Source organism: Lissotriton helveticus, chromosome 9, assembly GCF_964261635.1.
Source record: "Lissotriton helveticus chromosome 9, aLisHel1.1, whole genome shotgun sequence".
In the NCBI taxonomy this organism is placed as follows: Eukaryota; Metazoa; Chordata; class Amphibia; order Caudata; family Salamandridae; genus Lissotriton; species Lissotriton helveticus.
The window spans coordinates 150,742,669-150,765,286 of NC_136070.1; the positions used below are offsets into that span (position 1 = coordinate 150,742,669).

At 48.5% G+C, this 22,618-nt stretch overlaps 1 protein-coding gene across 1 annotated transcript in view; it reads right to left on the reverse strand.

Moving 5' to 3' along the window:
* PRPF39 (pre-mRNA processing factor 39) overlaps positions 1-22,618 on the reverse strand; it is a 464,264-nt gene that overhangs the window by 295,514 nt on the left and 146,132 nt on the right. The window contains exon 6 of the mRNA XM_078659680.1: positions 2,806-2,973. Within this exon, the coding sequence (XP_078515806.1) occupies positions 2,806-2,973 (168 nt within the window). The remainder of the gene's footprint in view (positions 1-2,805; positions 2,974-22,618) is intronic.

Below are 22,618 nucleotides of genomic sequence, written 5' to 3' on the forward strand. Positions count from 1 at the left end.
ACCAACATGTTGGGCAAGTAGCAATCTTAAAAATCTAGCAGGACAAGTTTATGGATCAAATAATTCACGAGACTTCTCAAACTCCTAATCAGTTTAAAATTTTAAAAAGTTAATTAAAAAAACCTTACACTTTACAAAAATGTAAGCTTCAATGCAGGCCGGCCAGCCATTTGATTTGATTTCTACCAGAATGCTACTAAGCACTAATAGAACTTAACTGATAGCATAACAGTAGGTTGCGATCCAAGTCATGCTGCAACCATTTCCTCTTAGTGACTTTAGATTTCATTTGAGAATAAAAAGAGTTGCAATCTGGGAACACTCATCACAAGATGATCTGCTCCTTAAAATGAGACTTTGGGAAAGAAGCACTGAGGAACAATGACAGAGTGGCGGTTTTCTCAAAGGAGTCCAAGATATAAGTCTATGAGAACTTGTTTGAATTTCAGCATCTTCAAGGTGGTCTTCTGTTAGTTATTTGCATCTTCATTACCAAATTTAAACCGGGCATGTAATTCCAATGGTAAAGTATGCAAATGTACGGCCTAACGTGGGAAGAGCAGACAAAATTAAAGGAATAGATACGTCCTTAAATCTCCTGAGGTGTGTGGAAGCTGTTCACCAGGTGATGATGTTCCGATAGTTAGAATATGAGCAAGATGGCACTGTTGATTTAAATATTTAAAGTTACTGAAGTTTTGAGGAAAAAAAGACAAACCGCAATATCACTCCCATAAGTACCAACAAATTGAGTGATTGGAAAAGGTTATAATTTTGAAAACAATCTGCACAATGTCCCAAAAGTCCAGTAAAGCACTGCAATTATTGTAATCCAGCTAACCAAAATAGTCTAACAATTAACATTTAAGATTTAGTCCTAAGCAATGGGGACAGTAAAATAGTAATTCTACCTCTTATGTTTTATGAAAGTAGTTAACTCTACGACTTCACAAAGTTGCTAAGGTTATCATCAAAAAACCTTCACCTCCAGATGAAAATGGGTGCAAGGGAAAGTTTGGCAGGTTTTGGTTTCTGAAGAAACTAGAGCATTATGTGGGATTTTCAATTTTAGATGAAAAAAACCTGGCAAAACATTACATTCTCTAAAAGCTGGAACTGAAAATAGTAAATGAATATTTACAAATGTGAAAGAAATACATTTTTAGAGGTAACTAATGGTGGAACACAATGGTTACAAAAAACAAGATTAGGGAGTGAAGAGGTAGTGTCTAGCGTGGACACTGGTGGTGGATACGTCCTCCTCTAGAAATCTGAGCAAAACAGAGATCCACCTTGAAGGAGGTTCAAAAGAGTGTGTTACCTATCTTGGTAGGGCGCACACAGTGTTTGCTTTAATACCCCTCACAAACCAAAAGGGCCCTTGGTGTCATGCTTCATCATAGGGGTCTTCCACCCCGCTGCGGGACGGGCGTGTTTCAACCTGCAACTACACGGGGGTACTGATATTGCAGTACTATGTGTGGTGTGGGGTAGTGAGTGGAAGGGTCAAAAGTGAATGCGAGGAGTGAGTTAAAAAGGACCTGGCCCGGGAGACCGGGCGTGTGTTTGCTTTCTCCTCCTCCGCTTTCTCTTTTCCCTTCCTTTAGGGTAGTTCTTGGGCGACAGGCACGCTGCTAGTGGGGTTAGGCCGTAGCCATTGCAGGGGTGCAGGGTGGGGGGTTAGGGGTGGGGTTTTTTATTTTGCCTTTCTTTTGTTCTATGGCCCCCTTTTGTCTTTTCTTTTTCCTTCTACGAGAGATGGGCTGTTTATTTTCCACGAATCCTTTATTGTCCGGGTGTCTTCGCTGGCTTAATTATCCTGTAACATTGTGGACGAGGTCACGCGGGTGGGATTGCTTTGATTGATTGATTAATAGATTGCTTATTTCCTATTTCCGTTATGTGTACCCGTGATGGGCCTTACTTCTTACAGTAATTATTGTTTGTATATTTCCCCCGCTGGCCCTGTTCTGTATTTTACTGCGAAACACCTGATATCTGTATTGCCTGCTCTTGTCTTACTGTTAAAATAAAAAATATATAAAAAAAATATATATAAAAAAAAAGGACCTGGCCTCGTGGACTTAAATAACTTTATTAGGTCGTTGAGGCTGGTGCTATTCAAAGGGGTGGTTCGGAGATGTCCTGCGTGTAATGTGCGGATACTCCTGATCAAGTCGACATGTTTCGAAGCATTAAGGCTTCTTTATCAGGATGGGAATGATCCCTTCGGTACTCACTATGTTACTATCAAGATGTGAATAAAATAGTGTGCTATATACAGAATAGTGAAAAAATGCAAAAAATCATGCACTTCATACAATACCCAATTGATATTTCTAAAATGTATGTGAGAATATGTAGGAGGCAATGCTCCATGAGCCTTTTGACGGGTGGGAAGGGGGTTGCCACTGTATTGTAGTAGTCAACTCATCCCGCTCAAGATAACGCCATGACAGGATGGCGTTATCTTGAGCGAGTTTGAGTTGAAGCATGACACCAGGGGCCCTTTTGGTGTGTGAGGGGTATTTAAGCAAACACTGTGTGAGTCCTACCAAGATAGGTAACATTCTTTTGAACCTCCTTCAAGGTGGAGCTCTTTGTTTTGTTCGGAACACAATGGTGACCACATCAGACTTGAGAAATAAAATTAATTTTTTGGTATTATCGAGATTCAAAAGAACAGCAGACACCCTGGTGTTCATTTACAAAAGGTGATTAATCAAAAAAATAGACAAGCACCACAATGAGAATTCCTGAAGTAAACATTTTATGTCTCAGACTTGTGCAGTTGTGACGTCTTACCTTGTGAAATGATGGCTGTAAAGCTGTGTTGGAATATTGAGAATGCGCTCATATAGCACTGTAACCTCCTTGAGGTTTCCTTGTTCGTTTTCCCAATTTATATACATTTCCCACAGTCGATCGGAGCGGAAATCAGTCCCTGCCGCTAAGACAGCATGCTCAAAAGTTCTAAATAGATCAAATGTTGGAAATTTGCTATTAGTAAAGCAAGACTACACAACAAAAATACAAAACCCATTCCCCAATAAACTAATGCTGCACTAAGACATGCAAAAAAAACATTTAATCAAATCAATACACCATTTAACTGCAAAAGAGGTACTTGTCTTTACATAGTTTTATTAAAATGTCTGACATTCTGCTAATAGGCACAAGTCGGACCTAAAATTTGTCATTCAGATCGCACTGGAAAGAAATCTCCAGAAACTTTAGAGAATATATATATTACCTACTGGCGGTCGCCAGTAGGTAGTTATAGTAGGACCTAGTTTCCATAGGAAATCCACAACATTCTATTTGGAATAACTTTGGCGCCGGTGGACGAATCTTCGTGAATTTCTCCAAGAAAATGGCCTGCTTGGTTCCACTCCTTCCCTGCAAGTTTGTGGTTGATTCGTCAAGTGGGAGCCGAGAAAAAAGGGGGGTCCCAAAACTGGTTTTCCCCATGCAATTTTCTATAGGGACCTTTAGCCAGGGCTACAGCCCGAACGGCTGAACGGAATTACACGAAATTTGGCAGAGAGGTAGAGTTCTGTTCGCAGATTGTGCTTTTTGTTAAATGGTGTAAATCGGTTCAGTAGTGTGAGAAAATTGCAAGTAAAATCATAGCGATATCTAGAGACTGAGTTCAGCACGCGTACGGAAATCTGTTCAATTATGAGCGCGAGCTGCATGCTTATTGCCTGTGAACGGTCTGTCAACACTTGAAACCAGGAAGTGTTGGCAGCCATCTTGTGCCTCGCTAGAACCGTGTCACAAGAAAACAGTAAAGCAAAGTTGAGAAATAAGTAAAGGGGGCAGAGTAGAAACATTCTGACCCTATAGTCTTGGTCATAGGGATGGTACATGGATCTTTAGGCTCAATTTTTATTTTAAATAAAATAAAAAAATTGCGGGGTACTCGTGCAGTACTTGTACGTGGTGGAAAAGGTGGAAAAAAAACTAGAAGTCCGTTTTGTTGGTGGGGGGGGGTGGGGGAGGCAAATTACGGGGGCAATTTTTAGAGCTATATTTCTATGACAGTATGTAAAACTTTCCGTTTTTTCCCCTGCATCTGTTGTACTCTCTACGCATGCGCAGCCTTGTTTGCAAGTGCACTTTTTTTTCTTTTTCTTCAAGTTCGCCAAGCAAACCTCTCCTGATTTTAGGTAATAAATTTGCCGCTTTCTTTTCGCGGGTCATGTGTGTCATCCGGTGCTATACTTTTGTAATATATTAATAAACATATTGTATGTATATTTATTTGAAATGTAGTGTTGAGGCGCCAAACGTTGATTACATACTCCGTCCAACTGCCATTTTAGTAGTTTTTCTCCGTTATTTTTATTATACCTGTTACTATCATTTTACCCTGTGCATATTTTCTCGGTGATAGAGGAGATATCGTACCACAGATACCACAGTGTTTGTCCTTGGTCTCCGATCTTATCAGACTTGGTCACACGTATAGCTAGAAACTAATTTGAAGGACGTGAGGCACAGGCATTACAACACGTGTTGGTCAACAAAAAAACATTATTAAGATTATGCATTTATCATGTGTGGTAGATGCATACTAGTTGTAAAAGCATGTGTGGAAAAGCGATATGCGTGCTAATGGTTTTGTGGTGACGATCACGCGTGCTTATGAACCGGGTCTGGGCGTGGTGGAGTCTAGGGTACCAGGCGGAGGGGCACGCAGCTGCACTCATACAATATAGAAGTAATATAGGATTTTTAAAACTTAAAAAAAAATTATTCCATAATTATCCTAGATTAAGTCTTCGGTTAGTATGTTCATTAATTACATGAATATATGTTTTTAAACAATTAAAAACAGTTGCGTCTTTTTTGTACGTGGCACCGTACATGACGTCACACGGAAGCTTTGATGCGACGTGTAACGTCAAAGGGTATTCGTAGCGTATGCTGAGAATGATTAGCAGTACAAACTATGGTGTGATCACTCTCTCACTGTCAAATCAGAGCACAGGGTGCGCTATGAGAATGGTTAGAAGTGCTGACTCATTGGAGATCCAATTCAGGTGTGTGGCTTATCCACAGTATCATAACGTTATTTTTTAACCTGGTTAAGTTTGAGGTTTGCATAAAATACTATGTTATAGCGAGGTATTGATGTTTAGGGAGCGCTTATCAGCATGAAGCTTGGTTATTACCATTTACATATAGGTGTCTAAGGGAGGGCGAGGATTGCACAATAGTACCAGATCACTACTTAATTTGTAGACACATACAATTGCATGGCTCTTGTATACAAGATGCGCCTAATTTGGACTGAGTTTTAAAAGGTAGTCTGACACCTGCTATCATAACGTTCACTTTACTGGAAAAGGGAGTTATTTACTTTGAAATAATGGAGATTGTTGTGCGATGTTAGCAGGCATCGCTTACAAGATTACGGTAACTGAGCGTGTGGTTTGATTTAAAAAAAGTTGTGTTAACTCCTCTGTATGGGAAGCTGGATGTTTCCATCTAGCTGTCGATTTCGACCTTGAAAGCAGTCAACCAAATGAGTTGCATAAGAGCGCTATTGTCTCAAAAAGAGGCCGCTCTTATATCTGGTACAGAAACATTTGTCCTTCATGTAGCAAACACCCGCACAGAAGTGCATGATTTATTAAATACAGACCTGCTCTTGAATTTGGGGGAGTTAATTTAGAGTATCTTTAATGTGTCCTTGACTACGTGGTTACCTTACTTTTTTTTAAGTTAGAAGCAGTGGCCTTGTGACTTCTGTAGAAGGTATATGTGGTGTCTTTTGGGGATTTTTTCATTCGATAATTTCCAGCATCTTTGGTGGTTTGCGCTTAATACTCGCATTAGTTGCCGGTGTGCCTTTATTAATTTGTTTACATAAATATGGATGCACATCCTGCAGCAGACGATAATATATCCCGGCTGTTGCTGCTTCGCAACCGAATGATTAGTTACTATGGAGCGCTGCCTCTTGCAACGTTGAGTGCAGCTTATGGATTATCGTTTCAATTCTCTTTTTTTCAAATGCGTTCAACCGGTCTTCTATTGCCTGAGCTGTGATTACGACTGGGCCCTGGATTTGGGTCTCTTCAGTACGGTGTCTCCCAACGCGGATTATGACCAGCCGATGAGCCCCTTACTGGTTCATGGCGTGCTCTGTTCTGGTGGCGGGATTATGGCCTTAGCAGCGACACATGGAATAATGGGACGTTGGAATGTTTTTGCAGCGGCTCTTGAGTTTTTGGCACGCAGTTACATTGAAGATGACCCGCGTTTTCATCCGATGGTGATAGAGGCTCCGGTCGTTGAGGAACATGTATGTTCATTCCCACTATTGAATTGGATGGCTGAAATGTTTTCAGATGAGAACAATGACTTCCTGTTGGAGGCTGTTGCTACATACTGTGCTTATACGCTGTTGGATTTAGACTCTTTGATTTTTCTACGTATTCTTTATTATTGATTTACTGCTTTCTATCAAAGAGCGAATAACTTTTTTTGGGAAATGTGAACTTGACTCTGCTTTTTAGTCTTTGACTCTGCGTTTCTAATTCGCCCACGTTTATATCACGTGCTTTGATCAAGAAAGGGTGCCGTGGGGCTGAGCGTTGCACTCACACCCTGTTAAGTTAGCATGGGTTTATTAGAAGCTTATACGCTATTTCTGCTTTCCTGCTCTGCTTCGCACACAACACGTACTTGTGATATTGTTTAGAGAAGGCTGAGTATTTTGCTTTATATGAGAATAATTTGGTATGCTAGATTTGTAAACTGCCTCGCTAGTTTTGTGTGTATAGTGAGAGCATGGAACATCAAGGTTATCTTGAATACTGTGTCTGTTATTCAGAATGATCCTCACACGTTCGAACCATAATACATATGGAGCTGTGGCCACCTCGGATACTTGCGCGTTTCATAATCCATTGTGGAGGCAAAGTTACACACAGTTGGAGAACATTCGTATCTTGACAGTTTGTGGAGCACTGAATGTGATCCACTACTGCTGAATACCAGAGGTATGGGTCTGCCCATGTAATCCTATGAGACTTTCTGTAGTTCTAAACTAATCTGCTAGGTAGGGAGGGTGAAATGTAGTAATATTTTAAATTTGTTTACATTTAGCATTATAGGATGCTTTTTCCGTTTGTATTTCATAGAATAGTAACAATGCTAACAACCTTGTTTCTGATAATATGTTTGGTTGGATTTTCTAAGGTACTGTGCATGAGATTATGGCGTTAGAAATAAACATTTCAAAGTTGCACGTGTCTTTATTTACATCTTGTTTTGGACTGGTGTAAGACTATATTGAAAGAGTGTTTTTGTTATCCACTTTACTTCAGGTAATCTAAGTCGCATGTTCTGGGTTGACTAGTCATTGGTGTTTTTGCTCTAGGGCGAAGAACAATGAGTCACTGATTGCTGGTTTGGTAGGGGGTTTGTGTAGTAAGGTGGGTTTTGGAACACCGTAATTCACTGAGGTCCTAAGTCTTTATTCACAGTTCTGTATATGAGCAGAATTCCTGGAACAGCAGTTACAACAAAAAGGCTCGATAAAGGGCTTGCACTTTGAATATGAATATAAAATAGAAGAATAGTTGATAATCACAGCTAAGGAATGTAGCAATTAGATGTGTGGATGATGTGTAGATAGAGTGGAAGATGAAAATCATGAAAAATAAAAGGTTGGAGAGACGCAAACTACCCACTGCATTGTCAGTGAAGTGGATCTTTTGATTTCCAGGTCATTACACAGATAGGGTGTTGGATTCTGCAGTGGGAGCAGGAGAAACTAGTACAACAACGAAGGAAGAAAGCTAGTTCATAAAGTACACACAGTTGGGCAGATTTACAAGGTCGTGGGAAAAATGATGCAACGGTGGCGCAAGGGGCTTGTAAACCTGTCGCAGTGTGTGGTAGAAAAGACGCAAGAAAGGACAGAAGTGCGCAAATTACCCGCTGATATTCACGGGTAGTAGTTACCAAGAAGGCTGAATAAAGGGCCTGCACTTTGAATTTGAATTACAGAAGAATAATTGATAAGCTTAGGCAAGAATGGTAGCAAGTAGGTGTATGTATTTGTGGTTGTTATGCTCACTGAGTGGAAGATGACTATGGTGAAAAATTAGAGAGGTTGCAGAGATGCAAACTTTCCATTTCTTTGTAAAGGAAGTGGGTGTTTAGTTTTCCAGTGCATATATATATATATATTCACTGAAAAAAACACAGGTTTCAGGCACGTTCTAGTTAAGAATTAGCATTAAAAAAAACTTGCAAATTCACTGAAAAACCATAGGTTTCACCCATGTTATAGTTAGCTGGACATTTCTCTCATACAAAACCATTGAAATTCCCCCGTTATAGTTAGTTCAGCTAACTATAACTCGCGCGCCCGCAATGCACTGCTGACGTCACATATTACATCACTCATCATATGGTCAGTGACATCACTGATGAATTCATCCATGTGAAAGAATGGCAGACCTCCTCTCACGCTAATAAAACCTATAATACACACAATCAAAAATAGATACTAAAATGTACAAAAAAATTGAGATACCAATACCAGTTACAACAACCTATTAAGTAATTCCAACATCTACATACACATCCACTGATCCACTAACAGTTCTATATAGTCACTTAAACATGTACTCACTCATTATATGTACTCATACACCTATACATCCTGTTACACACCAATACTCATCCATACAGTTACCCACACACATACTCACACATGCAAATAAACTATCAAACATCATTTGTTTGCATATACAGGTATACACACACCAGTACACTTACTTTTACAGCAACGTACACATACTTACTCTCTTAAACAATCAGTTATAGAAACACATACTTATTTATACAGGAACTTTTCCAATCTGTCACTGTCATATATCCTTACTTGTATACATCAATACTCGCATACACTGGTTTAAAACATAAGTACTTACTCATAAAGACACTATTGAGGCAGTCAATCACTCACTAGCACACCCATACACACATTCATCCACCCGTACAGTCCTGCACACATGCTGTCTTCAGAACACATACAAACAGTGAGTCAGTCATTCATGCATCTGTGCCCTAAGTAATACCCGCCACCAAACCATACAGACTCATTCTGGTACTCAAAAAACCAACTAATAACCCATATAGACACTCGTGTAGCTACTCACCAACCCATGCAGCCACTTCTACACAAAGTGAGACAATGATACAGATATATACATATTTAAACATTACTCGCTAATACATGTATTCACTAACATACACTTAATAAGTCAGTTATACAATGAAATTTACAAAAAAAACATTTAGACACTTATTAACCTATTTATTCTTCCATAGACCTTTAGACACAAATAAAAATTTCTTTTTCAAAAAGACACATTCAGTGGATGATGTCATCAGTGATGTCATCAGTGATGTCACTGACCATGCGATGTCACGGACTATAAGTATCTTTCTACTGTACGCTATGTTAGTCTTCATCTTAGCGCCGGGAAACCCTTTCTGGGTAGCTGTCGCGCTTTACAAACTAAAAAAATAAATAAATAATAAATAAATGTGATGAGTGATGTAATATGTGAATATATATACACACACATATATGTACATACACATACATACACACAATTTTTGATCCAATCTGTAAAACCAGACTTGTTAACGAAACAAAGCAGCAGGCAGGGCTAGTAGGAAAAGAGTGTACACAAGGCCCTCAAACACATTGACAAGTTTGATCTCCTCAACCCTCATCAATCAGGCTTCCGAGCGAAACACAGCACGGAAACGGCCATGACTCACATAATTGATGACGCCCTCCAAATTCTTGATCGCAATGATTCATGCCTCCTCATCCTTCTCGACCTTTCATCAGCTTTTGACACGGTCAAACATGAGAACCTCCTGGAGCTGCTAAACACTAGAATGGGTTTATCCGGGACTGTTCTCAAATGGTTCACTTCCTTCCTACAGAACCGGTCTCAAAAGTTCAAGATCAACAATGTGTTGTCCTCGCCTGTGCCAGTAGACCTAGGCGTTCCACAAGGATCCTCCCTTTCACCCACACTGTTCAACCTCATCATGGAACCACTTGCCACCTTGCTCCAAGCATCCAATGTATACTTCCATATGTATGCCGATGACACTCAACTCTACCTAAAGGTACAATCTCCGGATGATATCAAACTCCTGAACTACACTCTTATAAAGACCCAATCGTGGTTGGCCGACAATCACCTCAAACTAAATGCTCTGAAAACTGAGTTCCTTCTGATATCACCCCCTGCGAAAACTACCACCACCCAAATTTGGCTCAACCACCTAACAGCACTCAATGTCCGGCCCACCATCGTGGATTCCGCGAAATCCTTAGGTATCACACTTGATGCAAAGCTCAACATGCAACAGCACATTAGCAAAGCAACGACAGGAGCTAATTTCCAAATCAACACATTGAGGAAACTGAAACCTTTCCTCCCAGCCAAAGACTTCCAAAATGCAGTACAAGCCCTCGTCATCCCCCGCATAGACTATGGAATTGTGACCCTCAGTTGTCTCCCTCTAGCAACAACTGCACCCCTAAGAGCCTCCTTGAACGCTACCGCGAGACTCATTACTGGCTCAAGAAAACACTCTCACATATCCCCTGACTTGAAATCCCTGAAATGGCTGCCCTTTGAAGCCAGAATACAACTGAAAATTGCTGTTATGACACACTCGGCCGTTCACCACAAGACACCTAACTACCTCACTCAAAAGTTGACTATATCGGGAGGGTCGAGATCCAATAGAAGTACAAAAAATCTACTCTTGAAACCTCGCAGATTCCGGAAGGAAAAAACATACAAACGCTCCTTCTCAGGAATGGCACCGAGGATCTGGAACGCACTCCCTCCCGAAACCAGGCTTATCTCCTCCACGGCCTTCTTTAAGAATGAGGTGAAAGCCATCCTCCTGGCTAAGTTCACCTGAACTTTATTGTTTGTTGATCAGAGACTTCGCACCGCTTTGGTATCATTGGCTACATGTTTGTCTAATGTCAAATAATGTCATATTATTCCTGATTTAGATCAGTTTATTCTTCTTGTTTGCCCTAATTCTATGATGGTTAGTCAATCCTTTTATGCTACTCACTCACTACCTATTATTAGACTACTCACATTAGCCTGTTGAATCTCGATGTCCCTTCCCCTTGCTCCCTGTAACTTTTAGATACTGTCATAAGCCATCCCTTTAGCCTAAGTTCTCCTGATTTCTATCGTAGTTGTATGAAAGACTCAGTATCGTCTTATATTTTCGCTTAACTGATTGTTTATTGATATTTTACCAACACATGAATGCTATCCGATCATGCTACTGAATTTAATACTGCACCCAATATTATGTGGCGTCACCCTCCTGCTATCCTCACCCCTTGTTTCTGTGAAGCGCTCTGATATCTGTAAAGATCTTGTTCGCGCTATATAAAACTCTGAATAAATGAATAAATAAATATGGCAGATGAGAGCAAAGTTAAAGAAACACATAAGCCACAACAAGACTTATTTTCGCAGTCTGTTACAATGAATCAATAAAATCCCGAAAACCAAGTTGGTGGGAAAGTTAATATGGGGACTGAATCAAGAGAACAAGAAAATCACCTTCATGTCTTTAAATAGAGGCTTGTAAAGAAAGGATAACTCTAAACGACTGACATATGGCCCCATCAAGACGAGAATGTAACTTTTATTCAGCTAAGAAAAATGAACAACAGGAGGGAAAGTTTCTGGACACCAATGAACAAGATGAGAGAAGAGGGCCAGAGATAACCACTCATGGGTACAACAAGGCAACGCCAAGTAGGAACCAAGTGTCATAAAACTGGGAAGTTAAAAACTACTGTTTGGGAGGAAGCGCTCACTCCTGAGGCAAAGTGAAAAGAAAAAATCACATACATCAGGTCGTGAAAAATGGTGAACAGAGGGGCGTGGTTTAGGCGCCGATGTAGGTGGAAGCGGGACTCCGGAGCTCCTCCGTGCCCGCCTCACACCGCCACATATCCTGAGCCCCGACTCGCGCTCCGTCCCCCCACGAGTGCTCAAGAGAGCATCAGGAACGCGCAGTGAGACTTTGGGGGTCTGGGGGCCTCTGCAACTACCCCTGCCGCACTCAGAGCGGTGGGCACGGCACCCGGCGATGGGAGCGCCTAAGATGGCGGCCGCCGTCCTGTAACGACGTGCCTGGCGCCGGAGCCTACGAGGCGGGGGAGAGCTCCCCTAATGCTGTGGTGGCTGTGGTCTACCGAAGTTGCCTCCGGAACGCAAACGGAGGTGAGGAGAGCTGGCGGACATCCTCGCGCACGGAGCTGCGGGGCAGAGGACGACCTCACTGCCTGACCCTAAGATGGCGCCGGCCGGGACACGAAGACCGGCTTGAAGCACTGACTGCGGAGTCTCTGGGTCCGTGAGGGACTCGGGGTCGGCGCAGAGCACCTGGTCCGCCCTACTGAGAGGACTCCTGAGGGACCCACACCGCGGGGGGGGTGTACAGCTCAGGAGTGTCGACAGAAAAGAGTGCAGGGGGTGAGAGGCTGGCTGCCCGCCCCTGCGACGCATTGGCGGGAGAGAGCGTCTACCTGCTCGGGGGCGCCCGAGACCAGTGCGCCCAATTAGCACTGGGGCCCGTAGGTGCACATCCGGCCTGAGCAATCTCGACGCGGGAACCTTGTCAGGAGCCCTGACCCGGGACTATTGTGCCCCACAACCCTGGTGGAGCGAGCCCCAGCACTTGGGTTACTGCACGGACTGGTCCCCACGGGGCGAGGGCCCAGAGATTGGAGTGGGCGAAGGTCGTGGGGCGGACCAGGGTCTGGAAGAGGCACGCGACGCTAACTGCCCGCCAGGATGACACGCGGCAGCAGGAAGAAGGGCTTCGAGGCACTGAAGCTGGACGACCCGGGGCACCCAGAGGACGAAGTCCCGCCGGGGGCGGGGGCCGGGAGTCCATCCCGCCCGCGGGACCCCTCCCTGGGGGACATAATGCAGGCGATAGTGGCGTCGCGGGAGGCCCTTGAGAAACGCATGGACACCATTGGGTCGGACCTGTCTCTGCTAAGGGACGACCACAAAAAGCTGAAGGAGCGGGTAGCGACGACCGAGGGTACCCTGAAAAGTTTGCCAGGAGACGTGGCGGAGCTAAAGACGACCCTGGCGGAAATGGCGCAGAAGGTACGAGTGCTGGAGCTCCGAGCTGAGGACAGTGAAGGGCGCTCTCGGCGCAATAATCTTCGCCTTGTGGGGGTCCCCGAAAAAGCCGAGGGGCGAGACGCGGTCACCTACCTGGAGGGCTGGCTACGCTCAGAGGTGGCCCCGGAGGGACTTTCGTCGTTCTTTGCCATTGAACGGGCTCATAGAGTCCCTGCGCGTCCTCCCAAACCGGGGGCGCCTCCGCGACCGATCGTACTGCGTCTTCTGCACTTCAGGGACAGAGACCATATCCTGCGGAGAGTGAGAGACATCCCGGACCTGAGCATCGACAACAGTCGGATCATGATCTTTCCGGACTTCACCAGAGAGGTGCAAAAGCAGCGGGCCTCCTTCCTGGCGGTCAAGAGGAAACTGAGGTCGCTACAGCTGCCCTACGCTATGATGTTCCCGGCGCGGCTGCGGGTGGTCGCAGGAGAGCGCACCCACTTTTTCCTGACACCACAGGAGGCTTGGAGCTGGCTGGATTCAAGAGGGGCGTCGGCAGAGGACCGCGCTACGAGGACCCCCCCCAGGAGACACGCGTCGGAGACGCCGCCGGCGGGACGACCTGGCTCCCCATCGGACTGGCAACAGGAACGCGCCAAGGCGGTGCAGGCAGTGGCGACCATTAGCCAGGGGGACGCCAGCCCTTCCGGTAGTGCTTCGGAGCAGTCGAAGGCCAGTGCTCCCAGCCCTGGCTCCAGCAGTGGGCATGAGTTGTCCGAGACAGACCTGCCGGTTGTGACTCCCCAGACTGCGGATGGTATCCTGGACTGAGATGGTTCGCGGGACATCGATCACATGAGTAAGGTACCGGGATATGTGGGCGGAGGAGGGCCGCTTCAGGACGCTATGCTGTGGGGTGCGGCTGCCCACTGGGACTTCTTACTGAGACCTTGGGGACGGGGAGAGTCGGGGGACATCTCCTGTTGGTTGCTGGGGGTAGTGGGGCGGGGGACTTCGGGCCTGTCTGGAGCTGGCATTGCCGCCACTCCAACCCTATTTTGTAATGATACGCTTTTTTGCTAACTGTGTTTGGATGGGGTTTCCATGTTGGTTATCTGTCCGGGGGAGTGGGAGTTGGGGTAGGTTGCTAGTACAAGTTGGGGGGGGACAAGGGGGGGGCCTAGGCGTGCTGGAGGGGTGGCTGAGAGGGGGATGGAGATATGGTGGTCTCTGCCATGGGATCCGACTTAGGCTACAAATGTCTCACATGGAACGTCAGAGGGATGCACTCGATGCATAGGCGTCATAAAATTCACTCCTATCTGGTCAGGCGGGGCATTCACATCGCCTTCCTTCAAGAAACACATCTGCTGGATAAGGAGGGGAGGGCTCTGCAGCGGCGTTGGAGGGGACAGGTCTTTCACACTAGCTACTCTGCCTATGCTCGGGGGGTGGCCATTTGGGTACGGGCGGGGGTACCCTTCCTGTGCACGCAACAGGTAATTGACCCGGAAGGGAGATACGTAATGGTGCGGGGCAAGCTGAACGGGAGGGACCTTAACCTGGGTTGTTTGTACGCCCCGAATGTAGACCAACCTGCTTTCCTCTCCCTTTTGTCCCACAAACTGGCTCAGTTCTTAATGGAGCCCTTGCTCCTGGGCGGCGATTTTAACAGCGTGGCCGATGTTACCCTGGACAGGTCCCACCCCCCCCTACAGATTGCACCAGCTGGTAGACTTGCACTTGCGCGCTCCGCCTGGCAACGACAGTGGGGTCTGGTTGACTCTTGGAGGGCTAACCACCCACTAGACAGGGACTACTCATTCTTCTCCGGCATTCACGAGCTACACGTCCGCATTGACGCCTTCCTGAGCTCCCAGGACGTGCACGCGGAAGTGAACCACAGTGAGTATCTCACACGCTCGATCTCGGACCATAACCCCCTCCTCGTGCGGCTGCGCTGGTCGCAGTTTCGCCCGAGGATCCCGGCTTGGAAACTACGTCCTGAGGCGCTGGATGACCAGCTCTTCCGGACCACAATTGCGTCAGGCATAGAGGGCTATTTTCAGGTGAATGCGGGCACGGCGGGTTCAGCTGTAACGGAATGGGACGCGTTCAAATCGGTGTTGCGAGGCCAATGCATAGCAACGGCGTCGGGAGTGCGGAAAACGCTTCTGGACGAAATTGGGAAGGAGGACGAGACCCTGCGGAGGCTGGAGAGGGAAAGACCTGAGCGGCCGGACACTCACGGAGACCTGCTGGGGGCGCGAGAGGCGGTGGCGGCGTCGGTGGAGCGCCTCCGGTGCTTTGACTACAAAGCCTACCTCACACGAGCGCACTCGGAACGCGACAAATCGGGGGCCCTCCTGGCCTGGCTGGCCAACCCGGCCCGCCGGGGCTCGGTCATCCTTGAGCTCCGAGACCACACGGGAGCGGCGAGATTCGATCAGCAGGGGATCAACGCGTTGTTCTACGACTACTATACTGAACTATACCGCAGCAGGGTCCTCCCTTCGTTGGTGGAGTTCCAGACCTTTATGGAGGATCTGGACCTGCCGGTCCTAGGTGAGGAGGATGCGAAACGGATCGGGGACAAGATCGTGGAAAGAGAGGTACGGGTTGCCATTAAGAGTATGGCAAGGAATAAGACGCCGGGCACGGATGGATTCCCTGCGGAATTCTATCTCACCTACGTGGACCTCCTTGCGCCCCGACTGACGTGGCTGTACAATGAGTCGAGGCGATTGGGCTGTCTACCCGAGACCACGAGGGAGGCGTTGATTGTCCCCCTTCTGAAGCCGGGCAAGGAACCATGGGACAGATCGGCATACCGCCCACTGTCCATGCTTAACCTGGATTACAAGATCCTGAGCAAGATCTTGGCGGCGCGTTTGCTCCCTCACATGTCCAAACTGGTGCATGCGGACCAGTCGGGTTTCATCCCGGCCCGCAATACGGCGCTTAATGTGCGGCGACTCTTACATATACTGGAGGCCGACACTTATGATGGTGACGAGGCGGTGGTGTTCGCTGTCGATATGGAGAAGGCGTTTGACAGCTTGGAATGGCCTTACTTATTCCATGTATTACGAGCGTTGGGCCTTGGGGAAGGCTTCGTAGGTTGGACGAGTCTGCTCTACCAAGAAGCGACGGCGAGAGTCAGGTCAGGGAGGGTTATCTCTGAGTTGTGCAGGGTGGGCAGGGGCACCCGTCAGGGATGCCCTCTTTCCCCCTTACTATTTGCCTTGGCTGTCGAACCCCTTGCAGCACGAGCCCGGCTGGGCCGGGCGTATCAGGGACTGGACGTCTATGGCCAAGTACACCACATAGCGTTATACGCAGATGATCTGCTGATGTTCCTGGCGGACTCGGCGAACTCTCTGCGTGGTGCTAAGACTCTCCTGCAGTCGCTGAGCAGTGTCTCCGGTCTTCGTGTGAACTGGGCGAAATCCCACCTATTTCCGACCCGCCCGCGGGGAGAGTGCCCGCAGGAAACGGAGGGCGTGACTTGGGTGGAGAGAGGCCTACGATACCTTGGCACCACGATCTTCCACGACAGGGCCGATATCCTTGAGGGGAATATCGGGTCGGCGATCAGGCATGCTAAAGGGAACTTCGACTTTTGGGGCACGCTCCCGCTATCACTCATGGGGAGGGTGGCGCTGCTCAAGATGGTGACCTTACCACGATTGCTCTACTTCTTCGGGACCCTCCCGATCTGGATCCCGGTGAGCTACTTTCGGCAACTGCGATCGATGGTCATCGGCTTTTTGTGGGGGGCAGGCAGGCGCAGGGTGGCTCACGCCACACTTCTCCGCCCTAGAGCGGATGGCGGGCTGGCACTGCCGGACTACGAGCTCTACTACTTGGCGGCACAGCTGCAGTGGCTGACGCAATGGGTAGCACGGGCCAGGAGAGGGACAGACGGATCGGGAGAACCGGCGGGTCCAGTCCAGGTGCTGTCGCGGATCGTACTGGGTCTACCGATGGGGGATTTCCACCTCACACAGGAGTTTGCGACGGCCCGGAAATGTTGGAACAGATATCGCCGGAGGTGTGGTATTGCGATTCCGTACGCACCTGAGATCCCTCTTGGGCTCTGCGGGGCACTTCCGCATGGGGGCTCGTGGCACGGGCTAGAAGGATGGGACCAGCAGGGGCTGTCATCCATGGGTGACCTGTACGAAAACGGGGCGATGTTACCCTTTGATCTCCTCCAGGACCGCTTTGGGTTGGCAGGCGGGGACTTCCTCCTTCATGCGGCCCTAACGGCGGCGATCCGCAGACACTGGAGAACGGGCATGTCGGAGCCACCATTGTCTCTGGGCTGCCAGTACATCGTGATGATGACAGGGACGGTCAAGGCTGTCGCGTGCCTGTCTCGTCGCATGGTCTCGGAATCTGTCGCTCCACTGCTGGCCTTGAAGGCGAAATGGGAGGCTGATTTGGCGATTGAGATCCCCGAGGAGGCATGGAAGGGAATACTGGAGGGGGCCCGAAATAGCACACGCAACGCAAGGTTCCAGCTGGTGCACTTTTATGTCCTGCATAGGGCCTACCTGACCCCTGATAAATTGCATACATACTTCCCGGCCCACCCGGCATCCTGCCCACGTTGCCCGGCAGATCCTGCCGACTTCCAACATATGTTCTGGTCGTGTCCCGAGCTGGGGCCCTTTTGGGAGGAAGTAGTGGAGGTTCTGAGGGAGGTGACGGAAAGGGACCTGCAACTCACCATGGCGCATTGCATACTACACTGGTTCCCACACACTTCAAAAAATAAAGTCACTAGCAAGTTTCTGGACTTGGGGCTTCTCCTGGCGAAGCGAGCCATCACGTCCCAATGGAAGGCGTCCCGGGGCCCTGTGATAGGGCGCTGGAGGTCTGAACTGCATAAGTGGGCTAGATGTGAGGGTGAGGTTCGCCTGCGAGCCGCGCTCAGGGCAGGCAACGACACAGCACTGGAGAGGGCCAGGGCGTGGGAGGGGATGGTCCTGGGACTCACTCTCGTGGACATGGAGGAGGAGGACTCCCCGGGACATAGTCCGGCTCCGGCGGAGCGCCCTTCCGACGGGGGGACGGTCTAGACCTGATTTGCTGCTTCCCTACCTTTGAGTTCCACTGTGAGGACTTACGAATGATAGCTGATAACTCCTGGTACTAAGTTCCGGATCTGGTCCTGTGATTGGGATTAAGATTCTGATTGGACGATACTCTGGCACGCCTGGGGGGGAGGGGGGTCTGGCTAGGGGTGGGAGGGCTATTAGGGGTGGTCCTGGGCGAGGGTGGAGGGGTAGTTGGGGTTGAGGGTGTTGTGGGAGAGGGGAGGGGGTTTGTTCAGGTTGGGTGACAAGAGGCTCTTGGTTCACCTGGCTTTGGGACAGGGAGTAGAGAAGGTTAGGACCAAAAGCGGCCATGTTATTCCTCCTCCGATTGGTGGCTACGGGCATGTACTGAACGCCCCTGTTAAATTTTTCTTCCCAACGTGTTATTGCCGCTCGACCTCTGGGTTGTGAGCTGAATGGCTGTGTAATACTGGGGGGAGGGGCGACACACCTCAGGCGAACCAAGGAGAGACGATGGAACATGCTGTTTGATTATATGCTCTTGCTGCAATAAAAAAATATTTACAAAAAAAAATGAAAAATGGTGAACAGACCAACATTGACCTAAACCCTATATGCACATTACAACAGATCAAATTAAAAAAAAGATTTAAAAATAAAGGTAGTTCTGACAATTAAGGTATGAAATATTGTACAAGTCTTTTACTTCCAATAAATTAACATCTTCCATGGGTCATCAGTTAATCTACATTGCTTCAATTTTGATCATCAAATTTATTTTTTCAAAAAGAGTAAGATGGCAAAGAAATGAAATCTGCCTCTCTTATGAAAGGTAAAAAGACATGGCTGCTTCTCACTGAAATCTCATGATTGAGTTAATTTGCATATGTTTGCCATTCATTTTCAGTCCAAACACATACAAACACATTGCTGCCAGGGCCTATCATGCTTATGGATCTGTCAATAAAACAAATTGGACATAAACGGCTTGTGCATAATGAGCAGCGAGATTTTCTCCAACGTTTTCACAACTGAAATGTATAATGTATACAAACATTAGGTGTGCACTGCCAGTGTGGAGGGTGAGGTGCGGGTTAGCAGTTAATGTCTATAATGGAAGTGGAATCTATCTACAAACTTAAAGCTTAAAAATTTTACATTGGGGGGTGGGGGCGTGGCTTAGGAGCCGAACATGGTCGACGAGTCTTCCTAGAGCTCTGCAGGTCGCTCCTTCTCAGGGCCAATATCCTGCAGAATCCTGGACCCGAGCAACTGCCACAGTGGGTCACCTGCCACGGAACACACCGCGATCCTGCGGACTAGGTTCAGCGGCAGAAGGAGGCCGGGAAAGACTCGATCTGTGCCTGACCTGTGGATACCGCGCGCGAGGCCATGAGCGGAGGAGGCTTGCCGTGGCCTCTGCAGTGGGCAAGCTCCTGAGCGGCTACTGATCTCTACGGATTGGACGGACGGCCTACATCGTTGCCGCGCGCCATTGCAGTGCCCCTCCCAGCGTCCCTGTGCATCGGCACCGGAGAGCGTGGTGCTCCGGACCTGTCGGGGCCTGGCGCTCATGACAGCCGCTTAGTCCGAATTACCGAAATGCCACCTGGGGCTGATCGCCATACCCGGAGCGCATAATGACCCAGCACGCCAATTCCTGACGTCTGTGCCTGGCTGGAGTGAGTGCATTGAAGCGGCTGCCACGGAGTTGTGGAGCTGGTGTTACCTGTGGCTCTGGGCCCCGACGATGAGTGGCTGGACTTGTGGCTGTTGGCCGCCTGGCTGCCGGTGCACGTTGCAGCTGGACTCCCACAAACGCGACCGCCTCTTTATCCGAGGTGAAAGTCTCCCTGCGATGCCAAAGCTGAGCTGGCGGTGGTTCTTTCCCAGCCCACCTGGGACAGCCGAGGGCTGGTCCCGGGCATCCACTGGAGGCCTTGGGAGGTGCGACTGCTAGGGATGCCGGGACGGAGCCTTACGATTGGACCTGGGGTGGTTAGACACATACCGCTGACTGCTGCCTGCCTGTCTCCTGCTTCCTTCCTCGCTGGTCTTGTCCGCAGCTGTGGCTGGTTGGTGCGGGTCCCTGCGGTCTGCACTTTCAGCAGCCATGGGCAAAAATAAGCATGGTGCTGCGGCTCCCAAAATACACCATGGATCACTATATCACCACCCCCGCAGAGAAGGAGTCTGCTGAGGGTCTCCTTGGACACGGCAACGTTGCTGGCGGCGATCAACCAGTCGTGGACTGCTCTAGAAGCCCAGATTGAGGCAGTGGGCTCAGAGGTGTCTTTTCTCCGCCAGGACCTTCTGTAGACAGTAGACCGGATCACCAAAGCAGAGATGAGGGTCTCCACTGTGGAATACACTGTATCCACCTACCAGCAGAAAGTGGACAAGCTTGCCATGGTCTCCCAGGAGCTGGCGGCGCGGGTCTTAGACGCAGAAGGTAGGGCCCGCCGCAACAATATCAGTTTGGTGGGATTCCCGGAGAGCTGCGAGAGGACTTCGATGGACAACTTCCTCTCTGGGTTGGTTCAGGGCGCTGCTGCCACCTGAAGACATGTCCTCCTGCTTTGTGATCGAGAGGGCCCATCGTGCTCTGGCCAAGAAGCCGCCACCTGGAGAGCATCCGAAGTTGGTGATCGCTCGGTTCCTCAATTATGCCGATCAGGATGGCATCCTTCGATTTGCCGGGCTCCAGAAGGATAAAATGATTTTTGAATCTCACCCCTTCATGGTCTTCCCGGACTAGGTCGGTCCAGCAGCAGTGCCAGTCCTTCATTGCTGCCAAGCGACGACTTCGAGAATTGAACTCATCCTACGCGCTGCTGTTCCCCGCCCGGATGAAAGGGATATACAAGGCCAAGACATTCTTCTTTGACACCCCAGAGGAGGTCTTCGTGTGGACTGATGAGACAAAACCTCAAGCCTCACTCGCCACCCCCTGTAGACTCGGACTCCTCTCAGGGCTCGCACCGGAGTATTCGGCAGGGCAGAGATACAGCTACGCGACGCAATAGATCCCAATCCAACTGGCGTGACCAAAGCCAGACAGGCCCCGGGTACTGAGTAGCTTGTGCATTCAGACCTATCTTATCCTGTTCTTCAATAGATGGGCGAAGATGCAGGTGGTGGTCCATGCTGGGTTGCTTTCAATCCTATGGCGGGTGTCTCATATCAGCCCTGGAAGGTGTCTGACATAGCACGCCCTGATTGTTTTGGGTAATGTTGAGTAATGTTGGGTAGGGGGGGGATCCATTGGAGGAACCGCTTGGACCATCATGTTTGGGCCCCGGGACGGGATTCCACTGCGACAGATACTTCTTGTTCCTGGAATTATTGGGGTGGGGTAGGCGGGGGGTCTTGAGGGGGTTATTTGTTGTTCGTTCTAATTTTTACGCACCATACACGCAATTCCTTACTTCGTCACCATCACATCGTCCAACACTAATAGCTAGGAATGGCCCATACTACGGCTAACTCTCCAATGGGGAACTCCACATTTTAGCCTGGAATGTGGGGGGCTTACTGAATAAGGTTAAGCGGGGGGTGGTACTCCATCTGGCAATGCGTTACTCAGCCAATGTCCTGCTATTACAGGAGAGACATCTCCTAGGCACCAAAGCCCCTTGCCTTTCCCGCTATGGGTTCGCCACAGTGCATCACTCCTGCGTTAATAGGGGAGCGCAAGGCACAGCAGCACTTATTCACCGCAGAGTGCTGCTCCAGGTTATGCTGCATTGGTCAGACCCCGGAGGGCGTTTTACGGTTATCTCAGGCAGTATAGCCAGCAAACAGATCACAATTGGAAGGGTCTACGCCCCTCCACCGCTCGGTCAGACATTCATAGGCAAATTGACAACTCTGGGGAGATCTCAAGGGCGGCCTGACTATACTGGGTGGAGACTGGAACAACGTTATGAATCGCTTAGATAGGTGGCAAGTTACGCCGCCAGAGGAACCCCTCTCAAGATCCAAATTGCACATACTGGCACATACACTGGGCTGGGCAGACTCTTGGCAGGCTTTTCATCCCTCGGAAACCGGGTTCAGATATGCATCGTCAGTTCACCCCACCCTTTCACACCTTGACTATCTGTTCCTTCCACACAGCTATGTACACAGAGTGACACACATCCATCCTGCCTCTGGATCTTTCCGGTCATTCGCCAGTTCAACACAAGCTGCGCCTGCAGACTCGTCAAGCCCCATATCAATGGCGCATGTCTCCATGGCTGCTCCGGGGTGTCGAGTACCAGGAGATGCTACACCGTGCAATTTCCGACTATCTTTGATTCAATGCCGTAACTTATCCGTCCCCGATCACTCTCTGGGAGGCTCTTAAGCCCACAATTGGGG